The following is a 21,146-nucleotide window of genomic DNA, read 5'->3' as shown; positions in this document are numbered from 1 at the left end:
TATGGCGGTGATCAGGATGCTGGTATGGCAGTAGCCAGGAAGCTGTTATGAGGTAAGGGGTTGATCAGAATGCTGGTATACGGTATAGCAGTGATCAGGACGCTGGTATGGGGTATGGCAGTGATTAGGACACTGGTATGGCATATTGGCTAATCAGGACGCTGGTATTTGTTATGGTGATGATCAGGACATTAGCATGAGGTTTGGTGGTGATCAGGGACACTGGTATGGCAGTAGCCAGGACATTGTTATGGGGTAGGGGGGTGACCAGGATGCTGGTATGGGGTATGGCGATGATCAGGATGCTGGTTTAGGGTATGGCGGTGATCAAGACACTGGTATGAGGTATGGCGGTGATCAGGACGCTAGTATGACATATGGGGTGATCAAAATGCTGGCGTAGGGTATGGGGGTGATCAGGATGCTGGTATGGGGTATGGTGGTGATCAGGATGCTGGTATGGGGTATGGTGGTGATCAGGATGCTGATATGGCATATGGGGCGATCAGGATTCTGGTATGGCATATGGGGCGATCAGGATTCTGATATGGGATATGGCGGTGATCAGGATGCTGGTATGGGGTATGGTGGTGATCAGAGCACTGGTATGGGGTATGGCGGTGATCAGGACGCTAGTATGACATATGGGGTGATCAAAATGCTGGCGTAGGGTATGGGGTGATCAGGATGCTGGCATGGGGTATGGTGGTGATCAGGATGCTGGTATGGGGTATGGTGGTGATCAGGATGCTAGTATGGGGTATGGTGGTGATCAGGATGCTGGTATGGCATATGGGGCGATCAGGATTCTGATATGGGGTATGGCGGTGATCAGGATGCTGGTATGGGGTATGGTGGTGATCAGAGCACTGGTATGGGGTATGGCGGTGATCAGGATGCCGTTTTGGGGTATGGCGGTAATCAGGATGCTGGTATGGCATATGGGGTGATCAGGATGCTGGTACGGCGGGCATTGTAATTAACGTTGGATCTACTACAGGGGACAATCTTTTATTAAAGAACTTGTCAAAGAATGACTCCTGTCTTTTTTCACACTACAGATTTTTTTTGTGTGAGCGGGTAGCGGTACCATGTACCCCATACTCATTCATGTGGGGGGGGGGCTGGGATCTGGGGGCTTCCAGATTCCGATAAGCCCCCTGCCCACAGACCCCCACAACCACAGCCCAGGGTTGTGGGAAGAGGCCCTTGTGCGAAGAGCTCCCCCTACCCCAAAGCACCCCCCCTGTTGAGGGCATGTGGCCTGGCATGGTTGGGGGGGGAAGTGCGCTCGCCCGCCCCCCCCCCTTTTCTGACCTGCCAGGCTGCATGCTCGGATAAGGGCCTGGTATGGATTTGGGGGGGAACCCCACGCCATTTTTTTTACATTTTGGCATGGGACTTCCCCTCAAAATCTATACCAGACCCGCAGGGCTTGGTATGGATGGGAGGGGGGACCCCACGCTGTTTTCTTTTTATTATTTTTTAATTGCCGGCAATTCTTACATTCAGCTATCAGTGGGAACCTCACTGACAGCTGAAACATGATGCATGCTTTTCACTGCTAACATTCTGCATGACTTGATAAAATAACTCATGCGGTATTTCAGTAGCCTTTTTTAATGGATTCAAATGGGTTTTTACAAACAAAAATGCTGTGTGGTATCCTACCGCATACTCGGATGTCGCTTAGTGAATTGTGCCCTGGATATGGACCAGTCAAAAAACACTTCTAAACGCGGTTAACCACGTTTACACACATTTACAAGTGTTTGGCATATGAAACTCTGGTAAAATCTACTCCGGAAAAAAATGACTGTAAACGAATGTAAACGATGATTTGTACATGGACACATAGGTAAACATTAGGGAGAGTTCAGGGGCTGCTGAAAAAAATGCAGAACTTCAGTTTATCAGCTGCAGTGTACATGAGCCCACAGTCTTTCCAAAGGATGCCTCTGGAGAGTCAGTGGTGGAAAGTAGAGGATGAGAGAATGCTCTGGTCTCCCTGTGGCAATGATGCAGATGTAATTGTTGAGCTGCCTCAGGTGTGTCCTCTGGTCTGGCCTCTCAGCAGTCTGATCAGTATGCAGCAGATGTGCTCTCATCGCTTCCCTCGGCACCCAGAGATAGAGCTTTGCTGAACAGTCTCAGAAAAGCAGCTCCGTTGATCCTCCTTGTCGCAGTATCTCTTGGGACTTACAGTGTACAGGGTCCATAAGCTCCACAATAAGGCCTTTTTCCTGGACTTTATATCCCATGATCCTCAGTGTTCTGCATAGGAATCCATAGGTTGTTATGGCTATAGTTCCCCCTCTGCTGACTGGAGAGGACGGTGCAACGCTTTCAGCAAAACAGCGGAAAGTGAAAGTTAACTGATTGTAAAGAGGGAAATGTTTCTGTACCCCGACTTCTGGCTACACCAGTATGTAACAAAATATGTCAATAGCTCAGATTTATCAAGCTGTCATAGCACTGCATACATGCTTTATTGTCCTCTTAATACATATAACATATACAATAACATTTCTTGAGAGGTCAGTATAGCATGCCTTAAGTGTTATCACAGTTTGATGAATCAGATTCATTGTCAGGGTTTTTCTTCTAATGTACATGACAATGCATGTACAGGTTGGAGACAGGGACATAGTATTTTCTCACAATAAGTGGCTTTAAAAGGAATTTCACTCCTCTCCCTCATGTCCCCCTTTACCTCTTTCTCTAGTGGTGTTCTGAGTAGATCCACCGCTCCCCTGCCACTCACCTGGTCCCACACCATCATCGATTTTTGACACCACTTCGAGGTGCTGCAAAACCAGCTGCTGGCAAAGCCTGTGCTTGTAATTGCATAGAAAGAAATATCAGTGAAGGTCCAGTGCACTTCTAGTCCATTCACATTGTTTTCAATCACGACCTGATGAAGGGGGTGTTTTTGGACCCCTAAAACACATTGGATGTCCCTTTAGAATAAAGTTGTATCTGGACCTGCCCCCTGATGACACATCCCAGCACACGTGCTGTGGAGTACCCCAAGGCCTCCTGGGATGCTTGATGTAAGTATCCCAGAAGGCTGCAGGTAGACAAATATGTCATGGAATAGCACAAAGGAGCAATGAGAGAATAAATAAAGAGACAACACACTCAGTCAACTTTGGTAAACATTCGGCCATGGTGTTTATTTAAGGGTAACCTCGAGTACATATACCAGAAACCAAATTAATAAAATTTTTAGCCATATCAGCTCAGAAAACACAAATAGTAATTTCAGTCACAATGTCCATCCAGATTATACTGAATGACAAACCCCACTAAACAAAACACTATGACAAGTTGTATATATGGGTGGGGGATGGGAACGGTGGTTTGGTCTCCTCAGCAGCACTGTCAGGGAGGGAGAGCTGGACGTTTTATAGAGCCACAGAGCACAGGCTCTGCATCCATCAAAAACGCCCAATCACCTGCTGTTGCTGAGCAGGGAAGCTTCCGGGAAACCAATAGCAACCTGCCCAGAAAGAGCAGGGGAGAGGAGAGCTGCAAAGCACCCTTTGCATTATCCCATGAGTGTCTCGATGAGGGTTGGGGACCCTAACATTCTTGCCTAGGTGAAAATCCAGGATGTGTTCCCTGAAAAGGTAATAAAATTTTTTTTAAATTCTGATTGTAGAAGAGTAGGGGCATAGGAGTAAAAAGATCGGGTTTACATATACAATACTTTAAGTAATATTCTGCTTTAACATTAAACTGCACATGTTTCTTCACTAAATCTACTTTCCTGACACACAAAAGCTTAACTCTCATTCTATGTAAACCACTGTAATAACAATAGGAAGCATTATATCACAGCCATTGGTTCTCTCTTTGGATAAAGTGCAGCCATAGTACTTTTATGTAAGCAGACACTGTATGTACATTATGTTTTAGGAAGCTGGTTCACATCATCATAAAGCAAAGGGAACCCTACCATATAAGTCAGATTTATTGATCCAGACTGTGTATGATTATATCCAGGGATCGTGGTTTCTTCATGCATAATTTTGGTCAATGTGACTTTAGCGTGAATCATAATAATGATACTCTTGCAAAATTCCATACGCCCATGTGCTAGCAGAATGAGGTTTATAACATAAAAATATTGTTGATTATTAATGTGTTGGATTTCCTTTTCCGTGTTTTCTTATAGGCACCATTAAAAAATCATCTAGCGCTCCTCCGAAGCAAGAGGTGGTTGACAAGGTTTTGATCAGAAGGAGCCTGGCTCATGAAGACCGCTTGAAGGATCTGGATGAAGCCATCAGGTGTAATGAAGCTTTACATGCTAAGACTAAAGTTGATGTAAACCAAAACAGAAGGATATTTACTTTGTTAAAGCATTATAAATTGCAAACAATTGTAATTTTTAATAGTAAAATACTTATATCATTTTTTCATCCTTTTTTGCATTCCAGTACTGTTGATCAGCAGCCACTTCCTGTCAACATACACTGCATGCCATTTTTCCGGGCAGGTTTCCTGATGGAGACAATAGTGGACCATGTCCATATGATGTGTGTCGGCCACTTGTAGGCCCCATAATAAACCTGTGTGACAAGATGATAAACAGTAAAACAAATGATAGACAGGAATATAATGCTGTCACCTTATAACAGGAAGTGTCTGAACAAGGACCATCCTGGCAACTTTTATTACTTCGGACAGGTAACTCTGTCACATTCAGGACAAAGTAACAAGTTTGCTTTTATAGCCCAGCTTCTCTGATACTTGCCCACACTGACTTTTGCCCATTTTTGCTGGAACGCCTGGATTTACCCAATGCTCCTGGGTATGGGGAAGCATATGATGTTCCCTTCTTCCCCAAAATATACAGTGCACAATGCTTGTGCAGTCAATTGCCAGAATATTGTCACTTGAGGCAGGAGATGAAGGCCCTTAGTCCTGAGACAGACCTGCACAGAGCTTACAGGACATTGGGGGAAGAATAAGTATTAGTAGCAGATGATGTAAACTATAAAGAGAAATTGTAGCTTTGCCCTGAATGGGCGAAATTATATGATCACCTTAAACAAACAGTACTTGAATAAGTGTACGAATGCTTATGTTTGCTTATGATTTTTTGAGTTATTAACTACAAATAATAGGTCAATAAGTCCCTTAGCTTATCCACTGCCCAAGCTAATTTTATTTGCCACTGTTTACCAGCATATTATTATGAAGACATGTTTTGTCTGGAGGTCTCTTTTCAGTTAATAACCTCCTATTTATTTCTTCAGTCCATCTCATTTCCAAAAGAATGTCTTCAAGACTGCAGACAACTAAATAAAATGTACAGTGATGCTGTAAAAATATCCTAAATATAGAATATAATTTATTTTTTCAAGAAAACTTGAAGCTGCTAAGGGACATTTGAAGAAAAAGCTGAAGAATCTAGAAGCACAGAATGAGTTATTTGGTAATGGTATGCCCTTACTAATTATAGTAGGCAGATATGCTGTGTTTTTTTCATGTATGTCTATTGGAGAACATGGATATTGCCAAATATGGCCAGGAGCCAGGCAGTACAGAGCCCAACCCAGGAAGATCTAACAATATATATAATATTAGTATATAAATCCTTATTTCAGAAACACATTATAGCACTGGAAACATAAAGTATGTATTCAGATTAATAGACTTCCCAAAATGTATTTTTATTTCCAGCTTCCTGTGCTCCATCCAGTCAATATAAAAGAAAAAACTGACATCTCCAATTTCTCTTAATCAGTGCATGTAATAATAACAGAACATTGATAGAATAGTGTAAAGGAAAAAACACCATATTTGTGCATGGTATTTAAATGACAGGAAATCCACTGAAACACAGTTCATGCAGAATGGAGAGAAGACAATCTATTTTTAAGAGTGTAAGGGTTGTTTTTGACATTTATCAGACAGGAGCTAATTTAGTGGACTGTAGTAAGTTCCTAAGTTACAAAAAAAAAAGGAAAAATTATTTGTTATGGTATCTGTAAGAGTAATGACCAGTTTCATTTTACTGAATAGAAAAGCTCAAAAGCTCACACTGAAACCATATTTCTTGTAAAATTTTTAATTAGTTTTTTTCTCTTCTTTTGGGTTTAAGAAATGTTACACAAAAAAACCCCATAAACATACCAATTTTTATTATTATTTACTATTATTATAATGTGCCATCAATTTATTGTTGACTCCTTCGAGTAAGCTGATTTAAAATTAAAGTTGAGTTCGGCTTTAATACAGCAAAATTCAGTATAGCCATATTTTACAATAACAGCAACAGCATGTATATTAATATACAGTACTTGTACGGTGCCAAAAGTTTAGACAGTGCATTACAAAATAAATGGGAGACAGTACAATTACAATACAATTCAAGACAAAATGGTTAGGAGGGCCCTGCTCGTGAACATTTTCAATTTAAAGGGAAAGGCAAGTGATACAAAAGGTGTTAAAGTGTTACTAAACCCAGGACCCTGCATTCACTACATCTGGTCTCCTGCAGTACACAGAACATGGAAATGCAATTATTTTAGCAAATATAAACTGCTAAATACCTTTTCTTATCAGCAATTAGAGTAGTCTTGTGACTACTATCAGTGTCCAGCAGAGCACTAGTTAAAGCTTCTAGGGGGAGTTTTCACTCTCCCCTGATTGTCCTATGAGGCTGCATAACCCCTGACCCTCTGTCTGGACAGCGCTGATTGGCCCTGTGCTGATCACATGCACTCTCCCAACAAAAATACAATTCTCTAGCAATACACACCAAACTAAGTATGTGCAGCTTGCCCCCAAGGCTCTGTTCTAACAGTAGATGGATTGGGGACAGTAGAAGGGGAGGACCAGAAAAGACAGGATGAAACATCCTTTTTTACACAATGTGGAGGATTAACTCCTTAGGTCGCACAGTGGGTATAATAAGCATGCTTTACTGCATATACAGCCTGATTTTACTGTTGTGGGTTTAGTAACACTTTAACTGTGGGTGGATGAGTTGTTCTAGGAAGTAAAATGCATTTGTTACGTAGTGGTGGGATAGGCTTCCCTAAAGAGAGAGAGGGATCACCTAAAGGCAGACAGAGTAGGAGACAGTAGTACAGGTTGGGGTAATGTGCTCCAGAAAATTGGAGAAGCTCTGGAAAAGTCCTGGAGATAAGCAAGAGAGAAGGTGTTGAGGAAAGAAGACAGCAGGAGGTTTTGAGAGGAGTAAAGAAGACAGTTTGTATGATATTTTGAGATGAGGTTGGTGGTGTAGTTTGGGGCAGAGTTATGGATGGCTTTGTAAGTCGTTGTTAGTATTTAGAATATTTTTTTTTTGTTGAACCATTAGAGGTTTGGATTGGTTAGGTTTCACTAGCATAGGAAGAGAAAGACATTTCCCTAAAAAGGACAATATGACTATAAAAACCCTTTCCCATATTGTACAAAATAGTTGGAGTTTGGCTTTAATTATATAGATTTACGAACACCACAAAATACTGTTTTATGATAGTAAATATTACTTAGTGGTCATTTACCTATAGGAATGAATGATATGCCAAGAATGTGGCACATCTGGAGAGTGTAAATGGTTGTAGTTTTTGAAATTTAAAGTTAGCATGACGTGACTTAGACACTGTCTTATGTTACTTTATGATGCTGAGTCACCAAGCAGGAGAAGTAAGTCTCTTTGATTCTTAATTTTCACACGCAAGAGGATAAAAATATGACCTAAGGTGCATCTGCCCCTAGGAATTAGTCTGAGAATTTGAACATGAAACAGCATGAGAGTAAATGACCTATAAAAGTGCAACAGACAGGTAGATTAGAACCAGATTAATGGTGGTGCATATACATATTTGATAAGTGATCTCTGCTTTGTATATCTCTGTCTTGTACAGGGCAACCGCTACAGGATGCAGAACCCCATATGCTTTCTTATGATCCCAGGTTGGTATATTCACATCCACTAGATGATCAGTGTATAGTGACTTGAGTAATATAGATCAGTAAAATGCTATAAGATGGAAGTGTTCAGTTCCTTAAACATGGTCTATGTTCTTTAGGGATATTCTTCTGGATATTAGCTGTTACTCTTATATGTGTGTGTGTTTAACCACTTCCCATGCGGCCCATGTATATAAACAGCCAGAAGGGAGCAGTGCAGAAGAGGGTTGTCGTTCATAAACGGTGCCTGCCATTTTGGACTGTGCGCGCTCCCTGGGAGCACACAGCACCGCGATCTGGTCTGGAAGACACAGCGGAACACCAGTCGCTGTACAGGACCTCTGTGTGAGGTCCCTATCATGTGATCACTGATTGGCCAATCAGTGATCACATGAATAGCAGTAAGCAAGATGACACTTCTGACATCATTGCTTACTACTTGTGATATCTGTGAATGATCACAGAAATCACATGGTACAAGGCTATTCACAACAGCCTTGTACCATGTGACAAGCTGTGACCAATCACAATGGCTGCAAGAATGCAGTCAGAGAGAAGGAGAAATAATTGCTTTTACAGCCTTTATGGGTGTAAAAGCTATCAGTGTAAAAAAAAAAAAATCTTAATCACCATCCAATGGTGACACTGTACTGCTAGGGTGACAGTATGTTAAAAAACAAAACATAATAATATAAACACATAAAATAAAAATGTAAAATACATTTTTTGAAAATTATAATTTTTAGTTATAAACTAATTTGGGTTATTTTTTACTAAAAAGATAACTGAATAAATTTTGGCCAAAATTTATGAAGAAAGATTATTTGCAAAATTTTATAAGAAAAACAAATGTTTTCAAAATTTGTGGACTTTTTCATTCATATATTATAATAATAAATACCACCAAAATAAAGTTTTATCTGTCTCAAAAAAATGCTATAAAATGCATATGGGTACAGTGTTGCATGACCGCGCAATTGTCAATCAAAGTGTGACAGCGCTGAAAGCTGAAAATTGGCCTGGACAGGAAGGGGGTGAAAGTGTCTGGACTTGAAGTGGTTAAGTATATACAATATATATATGGGTTCTCTGTTCTTCTTCCTTGACTCTGAGAATGACCTCAGCCCCACTGACACACCAGGTTAAGCAAATGGATACTGTACTGCTACTGGGAGTACACGTATAGATACCCTGTTCACAACTATCAAAAAGAAAACAGACCGATTAATGGAAAATGAATCCAATATATTGTCACAGATTGCAGTAAATAGCATTATGCTAAAAAATTTATTTTATAATATAAATAAATGCTCATAAATGCATATGGATTTGGTCAATCACAGTTCACTAGATATGTTCACTAGACTATAACAGCATAGAATGGAGTTCTATGCAGCTAAATTAGAGTAAACCTGGCAATCCACAAAATCAGCTATAAATAATGACATTAGGAAACAGTTACAGCAATAAAAATCAATAATATAACTCATTTCTAAACAGTAGGCTGTATCCACTTTAGTGTGCACGCTATATGAATGGCAGTAATTACATTTAAAATTTCCTAAAGAGATACCTCTTACTATGGACATTAGGCAAAGTTCTTGTGAAGCAGCAATCTGAGAGAGCAGTCTTTAGCCCTAGTTCTTCAGCCAGCTAGCGTTGGGGCATAGTCTTTACGGTGATGCACATGACTACAGTACCAGTAAAGTCTGCATGCAGTAAATAATGATGCCAGCTAAATGGCCAATCCCTATGTGCTCAGTCTGTGCTAGCAGCAACAGGTTAATTGCAGCAGTGTCCCTTCAGCAATCCTCGCAATACATTTTTCAGATGTCAGCTCACTTCTGGATCTGCCTGGAGCAACTGCACAGCTGCAGACTTGTGGCAGGTTTCTGTGCACACAGAAGCAGCAATGTGCACACCTTGGTCTCCTTGCAGAAAAGAGAGACTCCCTATTCAGTCTGTGAAAAATGCACATACCGTCACCCATTAAAGTTTACTCAATTAGTTTCTGCATCAGTGTTTACCCATGCATGCACGTACGTCATATTTCCCCAAATGTGAAAGTGGTGTGTTTTGGAAAATAAGCCATATACACATGCATTATTATTATTATTACATTGAGTTTATATAGCGCCAAAGGGTTTGCTCAGCGCTGTACAATAGAGGGGGGGACAATACATGAAACAGTACAGCAACTACAAACAGCACACGAGGGGTTAGAGGGCCCTACTCTTTCGAGTTTACAGTCTAGGAGGGAGTGGGTAGTGGTACAGGAGGAAGTGGCCGCGGGGGATGGGGTGGTAGGAGGAATGAAGGAGAACGGCTGTTAGGTGAGGGTGGGGTAGGTTTCCCTGAAGAGGTGGGTTTTCAGGGAGCGCCTGAAGGTGAGGAGGGAAGGTGACAATCTGATGGATTGGGGTAGTGAGTTCCAGAGGATGGGGGAGGACCTGGAGAAGTCTTGCAGTCGTGCATGGGAGGAGGAGACCAGGGAGCAAGATAGAAGGAGGTCCTGTGAAGAGCGAAGGGTACGGGTAGGGTGGTACCTGGGAATCAGGTTGGTGAGGTAGTTAGGGGCAGTGTTGTGAATGGCTTTGTAGGTCAGAGCGAGTAGTTTGAATTTGATGCATTGGGCAATAGGGAGCCAGTGGAGGGATAGGCAGAGGGGGGTGGCAGAGGTGGAGCGGCTGGTGAGGTGGATGAGTCTGGCCGCTGAGTTCAGGATGGTCTGAAGCGGGGAGAGCTTGCACTGGGGTAGGCTGGTGAGGAGCGAGTTGCAGTAGTCGAGGCGTGAGATAATCAGGGAGTGTACGAGTAGTTTAGTGGTGTCTGGGGTAAGGAAGGTGCGTATCTTGGCGATGTTGCGAAGGTGGAGCCTGCATGTGTTTGTAAGTGATTTGACATGAGGTTGGAAGGAAAGGTTTGAGTCCAGAATGACGCCAAGGACTTTGGCTTGCGGGGTGGGATTGATGGTGGTGTTGTTGGTAGTGATGGATAGGATGGGGGGGGGCGCGGGGTAAACACTGATGCAGAAACCATTGGTGTTTACACAGATACAATTGCAAACAGCCGTTCACTTTTATGGGTGACTATATGCAGGACCTGCTGCTCCTCATGTACATGAGGCCTTACTATGAATCAGTTTTATTCATATCACGTTAACACACTCTTGCACTTTCTCCAAAAGTATAATACATTAAAGACACTAGTGTCAATCTGCTAAGCAGTATTTGCATTACTGTGGGTTATTTGCTACTTTTTATTTTAGAAACATAAATAAAAATTTTAATTTAAATGAGGAAGTTCTGTGCACATTCTAGGCACCCAAACATACTTTGCTGATGGATGTGCATTGTAACGCAGTGCATTAAGCGTCAATGCATTGCCATACTTGCTGCCCACAGTGCACAACTGAGAATGCTGCAAGCATGATTCCTGGTGCATTGCATTGAGAATGTTGCAAATTAATGGGCTAGTCTAACATAGTAGCAAATTCACAAACTGTGTGAAAGTTTGCTACAGCAAACTGGGCAGGTGTGAATGACCCTTGAAACTAGATAGGTTTAGGCATGTTACCCCACACCCCCACTTGACAGAGTATGAGCCATTCCGAATGGTAATAAAATAATGCTGCCTGAGATAAAATACTCATTGATGAAAAATAACAATTATCAATAGTTACATTCATTTAAATAGGTTACTGAAACACAGGTAAAAATTCATTGTACCTTTTAAGAAAACCGCAGCTGCAGGGAAATCACATGGTGCTTTGGCAGCATGTATTTTCAGGTGCGGGAAACTGTGGCACATTTTCCCCGCATGTCTACTTAAAAGCAGCACTTTTTTGTGGCTACCTGTGGGTGTAGAAACGCCTGCAATAAATAAGCCTTCCCGCACCCACAATTGTGTGAGCCTAGCTTTAGTCAGCCTAAAAAAGACACACAAGTCTTTTAAAATAAATAAACCAGCACAGACAGAACACAACCCACGTGGAAGAAAAATACATTTTAAACATTTTTCTTCCCGAATATATTGACATATATTTTAAATACTACAATTTTGGCCATATTCAATATATTTCAATATATATACACTGTATGTAGAAATGTGTTTTTTATATATTAAAATATATATATATGAAAAATATTTTTAAAAATAAATTTTCAAATATATGTCTTTGAAAATACATTTAATCTAGATTTTTGGAATGCATTTACAAATATATCAAAAATATATGTTAAAATGACTTTTTTATATGTTAAAAAAAAATCTGAAGAATATATTTAAAAAATATATATTTTTAAATATATGCCTTTAGAAAATATATTTAAATTAAAATTTTTTAGAATACATGTTAAAATATATTAGCGTAGGCCAATATATTGTAAATATATGTCACATATATAATTTTTTGTCTAAATATATTGGAAATATATCTCTCTTCCATGTGGGTAAGCTCACAGTAGATCCAGAGGAAGGCAAATACTTATGAGCATTGTCTAATTTGCTACAGCAAGTACACTAACTATTTCACGTGTAAAAATTATTATTAGAGGCATGAAATATTCATAAATGGGATGTGTTAATAGCAAAATTATCATTAGATAAAATAACTCCTTGAACTTAGTGAATTGATCCTAATTGTCCAGCAATACCCCACTATCTGATTTGAAAGTACACTAGTCATATCATGCAAAACAATATGATATACTTTGGATATGTGCATGTGTATGAACACTTCCTGCCCATACATTGACTCCAATGCTGCTTTGGATAAAATCAAAGGCACACTCCAATTTGGCTGTCACATTTTGTTTTTGTGTAATGAAAGGCATTTTAAAAGATAAATGTGTCTAAAGTTAAAGTTTCATTAACACTAAATACAATTTGACATGCTTTAATGCATCTGTGCTTTTCATTTTTGAGACTTTCCGGTTGACATAAATTGAAACATGCAAGACAATCGCGCAAACAATTTGCATACATTGTTTCTTTTAAATGCATTATTTTATTGTGATCAGGTCTAAGGCTAGGTTCACATCTATGCAGGTTGAGTTTGAGCTGTTTCTGCATTATGTTTTGTGTTTTTGAACATTTTTTTTTCTTGCTGGTAGGCAGATGTAAAATGCAAAATGCATCAAAAACACAGCAAAAACGAAATACATGCTTTTCTGCAGCGTTCCATTGAAGTCTGTAGAACCAAAAACACAACTTTTTGCTTTCAAAAAAGTCCCTGACCCTTTCCAAAAAACACACCGGGTAAAAACGTGGAGATGTGAACATGTCCCATATGAAATCATGTTAAATGGACTGTACTGCGCTTCTGCAAAACACAAAACACTGCAGAAAATGCTTAGGTGTGAACCTAGGATAACTGAAATAAATGGGCTTTAATGGTAAATTGCATATTAGATGTGCTGAAACACACATTAAAGCAGACTTAAAATCCTAAAGGTATATGAAGTATAAGTCCCGTGCGCGGCCCTAAAAAATAGCCAAAAAGGCAAAAAAATTTACAAAAAAGTTTTTCCTCACTACTTTCTGGTCAAAAGCTGCCTCAGCTTTCCTGATGCATCCTGTGATATGAATGTTATCAGGGTGGCTAGGCATTTGACTGGGGTAAGAGATTTGATTTTCTGTGCTTTTTATGCATGTTTATTTATGTTTTGTGCTTTTTATTCATTCGATATTTAATGCTGAACTCTAAGATTGCAAGAAAAAATATCCTGCATTGGAGTCTCCCTGCACTGTAAGGCTAGGTTCACATCTGTGCGGGTGGTGCCGCTGCGAATCCGCACAATAATCCGTGCAGCCGCATCACCTGCACAGAAGAATGCGGACCAGCGGGCGGGTGCCATTAATTCTAATGGCACGCCGCCCGCACTGGAAATCGCAACTGTACTGGAACCGAGGTTCCCATGGGGCTGCATTTCCAGGAGAAGTACAGGGACTTCTTTCCTGCATGTCCTGGGGCACAGGAGTCCATTTAAATAAGTGCAAAGTGCAAAGAACTGCTGAAAAAGTGACAGCAGGACTGAATCTCTTCACAGGACTGAGACACAGCTGATGCTCCTAATTCGTCATTCATCACCTTGAATTGAACGCAGACAACTTGAGTTCAGGGACCCACACCCTCGCAGATGTTAAATTTGGCTGTTTTCTGAACTCCTGTGCATTTTCAGTAGAAATCCACAGACTTCTATGGAGCCATGAGATGAATCAGTCCTCATAGTCCACATATCACATGGCAAGCAATGCGGATCAAACTACTGAGGCTCCCATCACACTAAGCCGTTCCATTGTTTTACGTTAGTGCATACAAATTAATGTGTAGTATTTTGCCTGTTAATATGTGTCATATAGAGCAGAGAGTTCATCAAGAATGTGCAGCAATGTAAAAAAATCAGAGCTATACTTTTTTTTTTAACGCAGTGCACCACAATTCAAGACATGCACATTGCGGGTGCACTGCAATGTGGCAGAGCAGGTATGTTGGTACACACTGTACTTGTGTATTGGGATGTCATTCCAAATGAATGGAACTGCAAAGCACCTCACAGAGTTTTACGTGTTACCTTGCCTTGTGGTAATGCACATCAAAATGAACATTATTGAAACACATAGTTCTGAAAGGGGCTTAGAAGCTATCTATACCTTTAATTAACTTATTTATAATGCCCCCCCAGTGTTAGTTAAACCTCCTTCTACTTACCTTAGATTACACCGTATTCAGTTGCTCTCATTTAGAGAAGACTCTCCACGGGCTTACAGTTAGACAGCTTTTGCATTCAGACCTATGAGGAATCCAGTACCCCTGGCACTCAGCACCGTAACATTGCAATTCTCTGACACCCAGCACAGCAACCACTCAAACCCTGACTATGAACATCCCTGCCTCCCAAGACCCCTCACACTGCACCCCAATAGCCAAGACACAGCACGTTTTGGTTGCCCAGTACTCCTACCGCTGAACCCCTGGCTCTGAACCTCCCTGAATCTAAGAACCCCTGACACTACATCAAATATCATTGGTAACTGCACCTTTCTGCCACCCAGGACCCCCCCATGCCACCCAGCCACTGAATACTCCACCAATGTTCCCTCTTGTCACCTTTACAGGGACATGTGCAGACAAAGAGAGGCTGGACCTGGGTTTTTAGGCTCTCTACCCACTTCTAATGACTTCTAATGACATCACCTTCTCCCCAATGTGGCCCATAAACACGGAGACTGCATCCCTCAGAGACTCAAAAGATTTGCTTCAGTTGCAGGGAGACCTGGTGGAAGAATCTCAAAACCAGGTGTCCTAGTTTTCTGGGTGAATTGACAGTTATGCACTTGGGGAATACTGTATCTTCTTTAATTAAAAGTCATACTTTGTGGGGGTTGATTTACTAAAAGCAAATAGACTGTTCATTTTGCAGAAATTTGCCCCAAAGCTTAGTGAAAGAGATTAGGTTTTGCTGTCTTCCCTCGTCCAATCACATGCAAGAAAAAAAAATGTTTTTGTTTTTTTTTTAAATGCACATAATAGGGTATTATTTGCAAAGTAAACTTCACATTCACTAAGGTCTCGGGCAAATTCCCATGCAAAGTACAACTTCCCATGAAAAGTCAACAACTGATTTGCCTTTAGTAAATCAAAACCTTGGTCACTTTGGGCATGGTGGGAAGAGAGAGTGCACACTTCCTGCCAAGAGGAAAAGGGAACTCAAACACTGTAATGTTACTATAAACCTGCTCACCATTTCCATTACTACAGAAGCCTTCCAAGTTGTTAGCCATCATGGAGAAGTTCATCATGCATCAAAGTATAAAAACTTAGATCCACATATGGGAGCTGTTTTATATGCCAAAACATTCAGTATTTCTGTCCATCTGGTACTGAGATGTACGCAGCCACGACAGGCAGTAGAGCCAGGTTGGTGACATGGCTTTTCTTTGCAGCAGTTAGGCATTTCAGCCTGGTCAGCTCTATGCACTCAGCCTGTGACTATACAGTTAGAAACAAGCAGCAGAATGGTATCATCTCATTATTGCTCTCTCCTCCTGTTAGCATGTTCCTTGTTAGCACATAGTCATGTGGCTGTCATGATTGCTGCCCCTCTCTCCCCCACTTCTACTAGTCAGGGCTTTAGAAGAGCCTGATGCCAAGTCAAATCTGGTTATTTACAACAACTGAATATATAAATACATTTAATACATTTTATTGAATACATAACCGTATTAATTGGTGTTTAATAGGATTTCTGATAATATTTCCCTGGAGATTAGTTTATGTTATATGAACACAGTTCATTTTCAATGCAAGGTTTCAAGAAACCGCACCACATTCCTGTGCAAATCACATGCAATTTGTGTTCGGGAAGATTGGAGCCATACATTTTGTATGGCTCTAATCGCACCACACCCACACCGAAAAGATGCAGGACCCTTTTTTGGGTCAGCACTAGAATCGCCTATGCAATCCGATTCTGCACATTGCACCTCGTTTTTGCTGACTGCTTTCGGGTGTTGTTAACTTAACATACACACCTGCAGCGGTTTGCATGAACGGGGTGCCATTCTGATGCGGTGCGGAATTCACACAGAAAACACTGTAAATTCCGCACCGCATCAGTGTGAACCAGGGCTAATGTAGAGCTGGTGATTTGCCTGTTAACTAATTGTGTGAATTCCCATTGGTTTTATACTTTGTGGATGTATTGACCTCACATTTTAAATTTTTTCAAAGGTTTGGGTAGCACTGCATCCCAACCACATGTCAGCTAAGTGTTTTATACAACTGCTACAGATCTCATTATTTATGATACAATCCAGATGCCACAAGGTGATGACTTATACAAGGATATAAAGCTCTGATGATAATGTATTGATCAGTTTGGAATTTCAAAGTTAAAGATAAGATGAAGTAAGGACGTTTATGACCAACTAAGCCTTGTAGTTCAGTGTTGTCACAAAATCGAGTAGAATCAATGACTACAGCATGGCATGTACTTGATAGCCAACAAGCTGAAATGGATTTATATAACAGAGTTCACATCCTATGTAGAGGAAATTAGATGTGAAGATAGGCAAGGCTTAAAGGAATTACATGCTGGAGTCTATAAAGCATTGGATCTTTGCCAGAGTACATTAGACTCTGCTCAACTCATTTAATAAAATACCAGAAAGATGCTCATTAATTTGAATAAGGGCTCCCATAATAAATCTTGCTGACATTCATATGCTGCACTTCAGTTTGCTTTTATGAAATCATTTATTTATGTCAAACAGTGTTTCAGTACTTTATCAGATGTATGGAACTCTCCAAAATAAATACAGAAAACTCCTACGATGAAAGAAAGGGGTTCACTAGGTGGTTAATGATATTTTCCTGCTTCTAGAAAAGAACCTTTTTGGTTGAATTTTCATGTAATTAAAAATAAAATGCTCCTTTCATAAAGAAAATGTATACAGAGAAAGGATTGAGGATGCCATTGCTGACCTTATGAAAATTCCTGTTCCCTGGATGTCATGCTGAATCATTGGTCAATGCCCTGGAATCAGTTTGCAGTTTAGGAGCTCTGACTCCAAGCGCAATCATACATGCATGTATAAGTTTCCTTAACACCCCGGTCACACCGATCCAACATTGAAATCATGTGACTTCCAGTGAAGTCGCACGATTTCAAAGTTGGATGTCATTGACTTGAGGTGCGACTTGCAAGACATCTGCGGCTTGCAAGACACAGATGTCTATGCACGTCGCACCTGAAGTAGTGCATGCAACACTTTAGAAATTGGTGTGGCTCCGACCAGGTCAGAATTGCTCCGATATAACTGCTTTAATTGCAGACAATAGGGTGCTACTTGCCATGCGATTTGCAACTTGCATGGCATGGCAAATCGCATGGCAAGTCGCACCCAGTGTGACCGTGGTGTTAAAGTGGTTCTAAAGGCTGAAGGATTTTTACCTTTATGCATTCTATGCATGAAGGTAAATAAAAAACCTGTGTTCTGCTCCCCCCACAGCCCCCCTAATACTCACCTGAGCCTTATCTCGATCTTGTGCGGGGGGGGAGTGGCTGAGCCATGCTCTGTGTGCCTCAGGAGCAACCACACAAGAGTGTCCCCATAACAAGTGGCTTGCTATGGGGGCACTCAGCAGGGAGAAGGAGCCAGGAGCATTGTCGGGGGACCCAATAAGGAGAGGATCAGGGCTGCTCTGTGCAAAGCCACACAGAACAGGTAAGTATATTATGTTTGTTGTTTTTTAAAAAAAACACACTGAACCTTTAGTATCACTTTAGGTACAAATCCAGCTTTGTAAAGTCTGTAATATTGCCCTCTAACTATTTTTCATGAAATATCTTCTCATTGTACTTTTTTGCTCCTTGTAACATTCTTCATGAGCTGCCGAACCTCTCATTTTCCCCCTCTGTTGGAACAAGTAGTACATGTTGTTGTGATCATGTGCACTACTGCGTACACACTACAAATTCCTTAGGCCATAGTCCCTAGGACCAAGCAAGAGAAGGTGGCTGTTTTGCCACATACAGTGGGACCATGGAGAAGAAACGTAGCCACCCTCTAACAGGAAGTTGGATCACAGCAGCAAAGAAAAAAAAGGAATTTGGCAATTTGGAGGAGGTTTTTTTTCTGTATTTCAATCATTTCTATTACTTTATAAACATTAAAAAAAAACAGGAGCAACAAGACATGCCCACACAGTGGACATCAATTGCACATAAAAAAATAAAGAAAACAGTGCTCTAACACCAACAGAGCAAAGGGTGCGCCCACGCAGGGACTATCAATGGCACATAAATGACAAAACGATTGGTATAACATCGACAATAACTCAAACCAAAGGCAGCTATCCACCACCACACCAAAAACAAACAGAAAAAGAAAAGAAAGGAGGAGTACAAAAGGAAAGAGATGACATGTACAGGGGTTCGGGAACGCCAATACCGAGCAACATCACAACCCCAGACTAGCCGGGGGTGAGCGTGGGAAAGGCATATTGCAACCACGGCTCCCATATTTTCAAAAATTTCCTTTGGGAGTTGTTACAAATACTCGACATCTGTTCATTAAGCATCATAGTGGTTATACAGTCCCACATCCCCTGAAGAGAGACAAACAGGCGCTTCCATGCTTGAGCAATTGTTCTAGTGGCCGACAAAAACAAATAGGAAGCCAACTTCTGCTGGTGAGCCAAGAGGCCCGCTATGGGACAATGAAGCAAAGTCTACTGAGCATCCCATCGTACGGGGAGATGGAACAAGGTGAAAAGGAGGCCAAACACACAAGACCAAAAACCAATCAGTCTCGGGCATGACCACCAGATATGCAATACATCAACACCACGGCCACAACCCCGAAAGCATCGATCACTGCAGGCAGGGTTTGCTTGGGCCAAATGAGCCAGAACCCAATACCAGTGATACAATACTTTGTATGCCACCTCCAGTGTGGCCGTATTAAAGGAACATTTAGATATAGCCTTATTTAGATATTTTTTTTATTAGCTTTTTTTTTTCAGTAAAAAAAATATACTTGAATAGATTATTATTATTTTTTTGTAAATATATAAATATAATACCTAGTAGGACTTTTTGAATTTTGCATCGGAATGGAAAAGGAACACAAATATCAATACATTTTAATAGAGGCTCTAACTCTTCCCAACTAATGAGGAAAAAGAAAAAAACTTTTAACTGGAGTCATACCTTAATCTTACAGATGTAAGACTGGTATTCTACAGTTTACCAACAACAAAACATAATCACTTTACATACGTTTTTTTTTGGATTAACTACAGACATAAAGATGTATGTCTGGACTAAGTAAAATCCATGAACAGATTTTCTATTGGAAATTTAGGCAGCAGTCAGCAAGGATGGCGTGATTTATATACCATGGTAGTCCCAGTCTGATTTTATTCATAATGTGAGTATGTGGGTAAAAAACTGGTTCACTTTAAGATGAGCTTCACTAGTTGATTTACAGTTTGACCAATTAAATAATTGGCATTAAAAATGGGTCATGTTCATGTGTACAGAGTTAGTTTATCCAGTGTGGTTGATGAATCATTTTTTCTAATGAAAATACAATTGGCATTTTACTGCTACCAAGCTATTCATAATGTTGCAGCAATGTGGAAGCAATTGACATAGAGGGTTCTGGTACATAGCAATTGTTTGCTATTGATGGACAGATCTAAACTCAGGTGGCAGAGGAAATGATTTTATGTGATTGTAGACTTGTCTGCTGTATCAATGAGCATAAATACAATCAGATCATACTTTTTATTTATTAGCCAGAGTATTGCTTGTTATTATGAGAACATAACTAGCAGCTGTCTATTCTTAACATGCAGCTGACTCATTTTATAGCACATTCCTTGTCTGATAATGTTTTACACTGATGCCCTGTATGACCTTCTATACTAAGATCATTGTAAGGGTTAGCCCCACAATGCAATAATTATATTTATTCCTTAGCTAATAATTGTGGTCTATTTCTTGGCAGAAAAGAACCCACGAATACAAACCCACTAGGGACGGACTTTCTGAAGGGCTTGGAAATGGTATGTTGCCAAATCAAATATGTTTGATAATGCCTGTTAAAACTGTATATTGTAATACTGAAAATGAATGTTTTTGTGGTTATTAAAATGGGTTTACACTTTATGCTCATAGCAGTCAGACGATTGTAGGATCCTGGAAAGAAAAAAACCCGTCCCCACAGGGTTAAACATCAAATCACTACAATAATGAATATTTAAATGTTATCTTAATTGATACACAAATTAAATACCTCCACATTTGGGAACCACATATTAATGCAACTCTGGATATCAATAGTCTAGAATCCTTGTAATTGCCTTCAATAGCTGCCTCCATATACTATTCCTACGCCCATACTGTAACTCTCTTGCTACCCTTGATTGCCCTCTAACTAGGCCTATTGAGGCCTACTCTCTAACTTGCCATTTCCCACCTCAACACCTCTACTCTCTCTCTCCTAACTATACATTCCTCCTTCCCGTCTACTCCTGGTTCACTATAGACACTATCCATTCCTTCACCTCCACCTGGTTAATACTCTTTATCCCCCGATTATTGTGATGGCAACCATTAACACCTCTTTTTTTTTAAACAATTGGACAAATATAAATACTGATATGTGGCCTTATTGGTTGTTTAACCTAATGTACAAGG

The 21,146-nt window shown here is 40.4% G+C and overlaps 1 protein-coding gene across 1 annotated transcript in view; it reads left to right on the top strand.

The window, feature by feature from the left end:
• Nucleotides 1-21,146, top strand: part of LOC149469389 (uncharacterized) — a 119,018-nt gene that overhangs the window by 10,774 nt on the left and 87,098 nt on the right. The window contains exons 3-6 of the mRNA XM_089669318.1: nt 4,181-4,295; nt 5,376-5,446; nt 7,890-7,938; nt 20,455-20,512. Coding sequence (XP_089525444.1) covers nt 4,181-4,295; nt 5,376-5,446; nt 7,890-7,938; nt 20,455-20,512 — 293 coding nt within the window. The remainder of the gene's footprint in view (nt 1-4,180; nt 4,296-5,375; nt 5,447-7,889; nt 7,939-20,454; nt 20,513-21,146) is intronic.

The sequence above is a fragment of the Staurois parvus genome, unplaced genomic scaffold, assembly GCF_062004578.1.
Source record: "Staurois parvus isolate SC_StPar_1 unplaced genomic scaffold, SC_StPar_1.0 ptg000071l, whole genome shotgun sequence".
NCBI classification, from domain to species: Eukaryota; Metazoa; Chordata; class Amphibia; order Anura; family Ranidae; genus Staurois; species Staurois parvus.
Note: the sequence above shows the minus strand (reverse complement) of the source record. Positions and strands in the feature narration are given on the sequence as shown.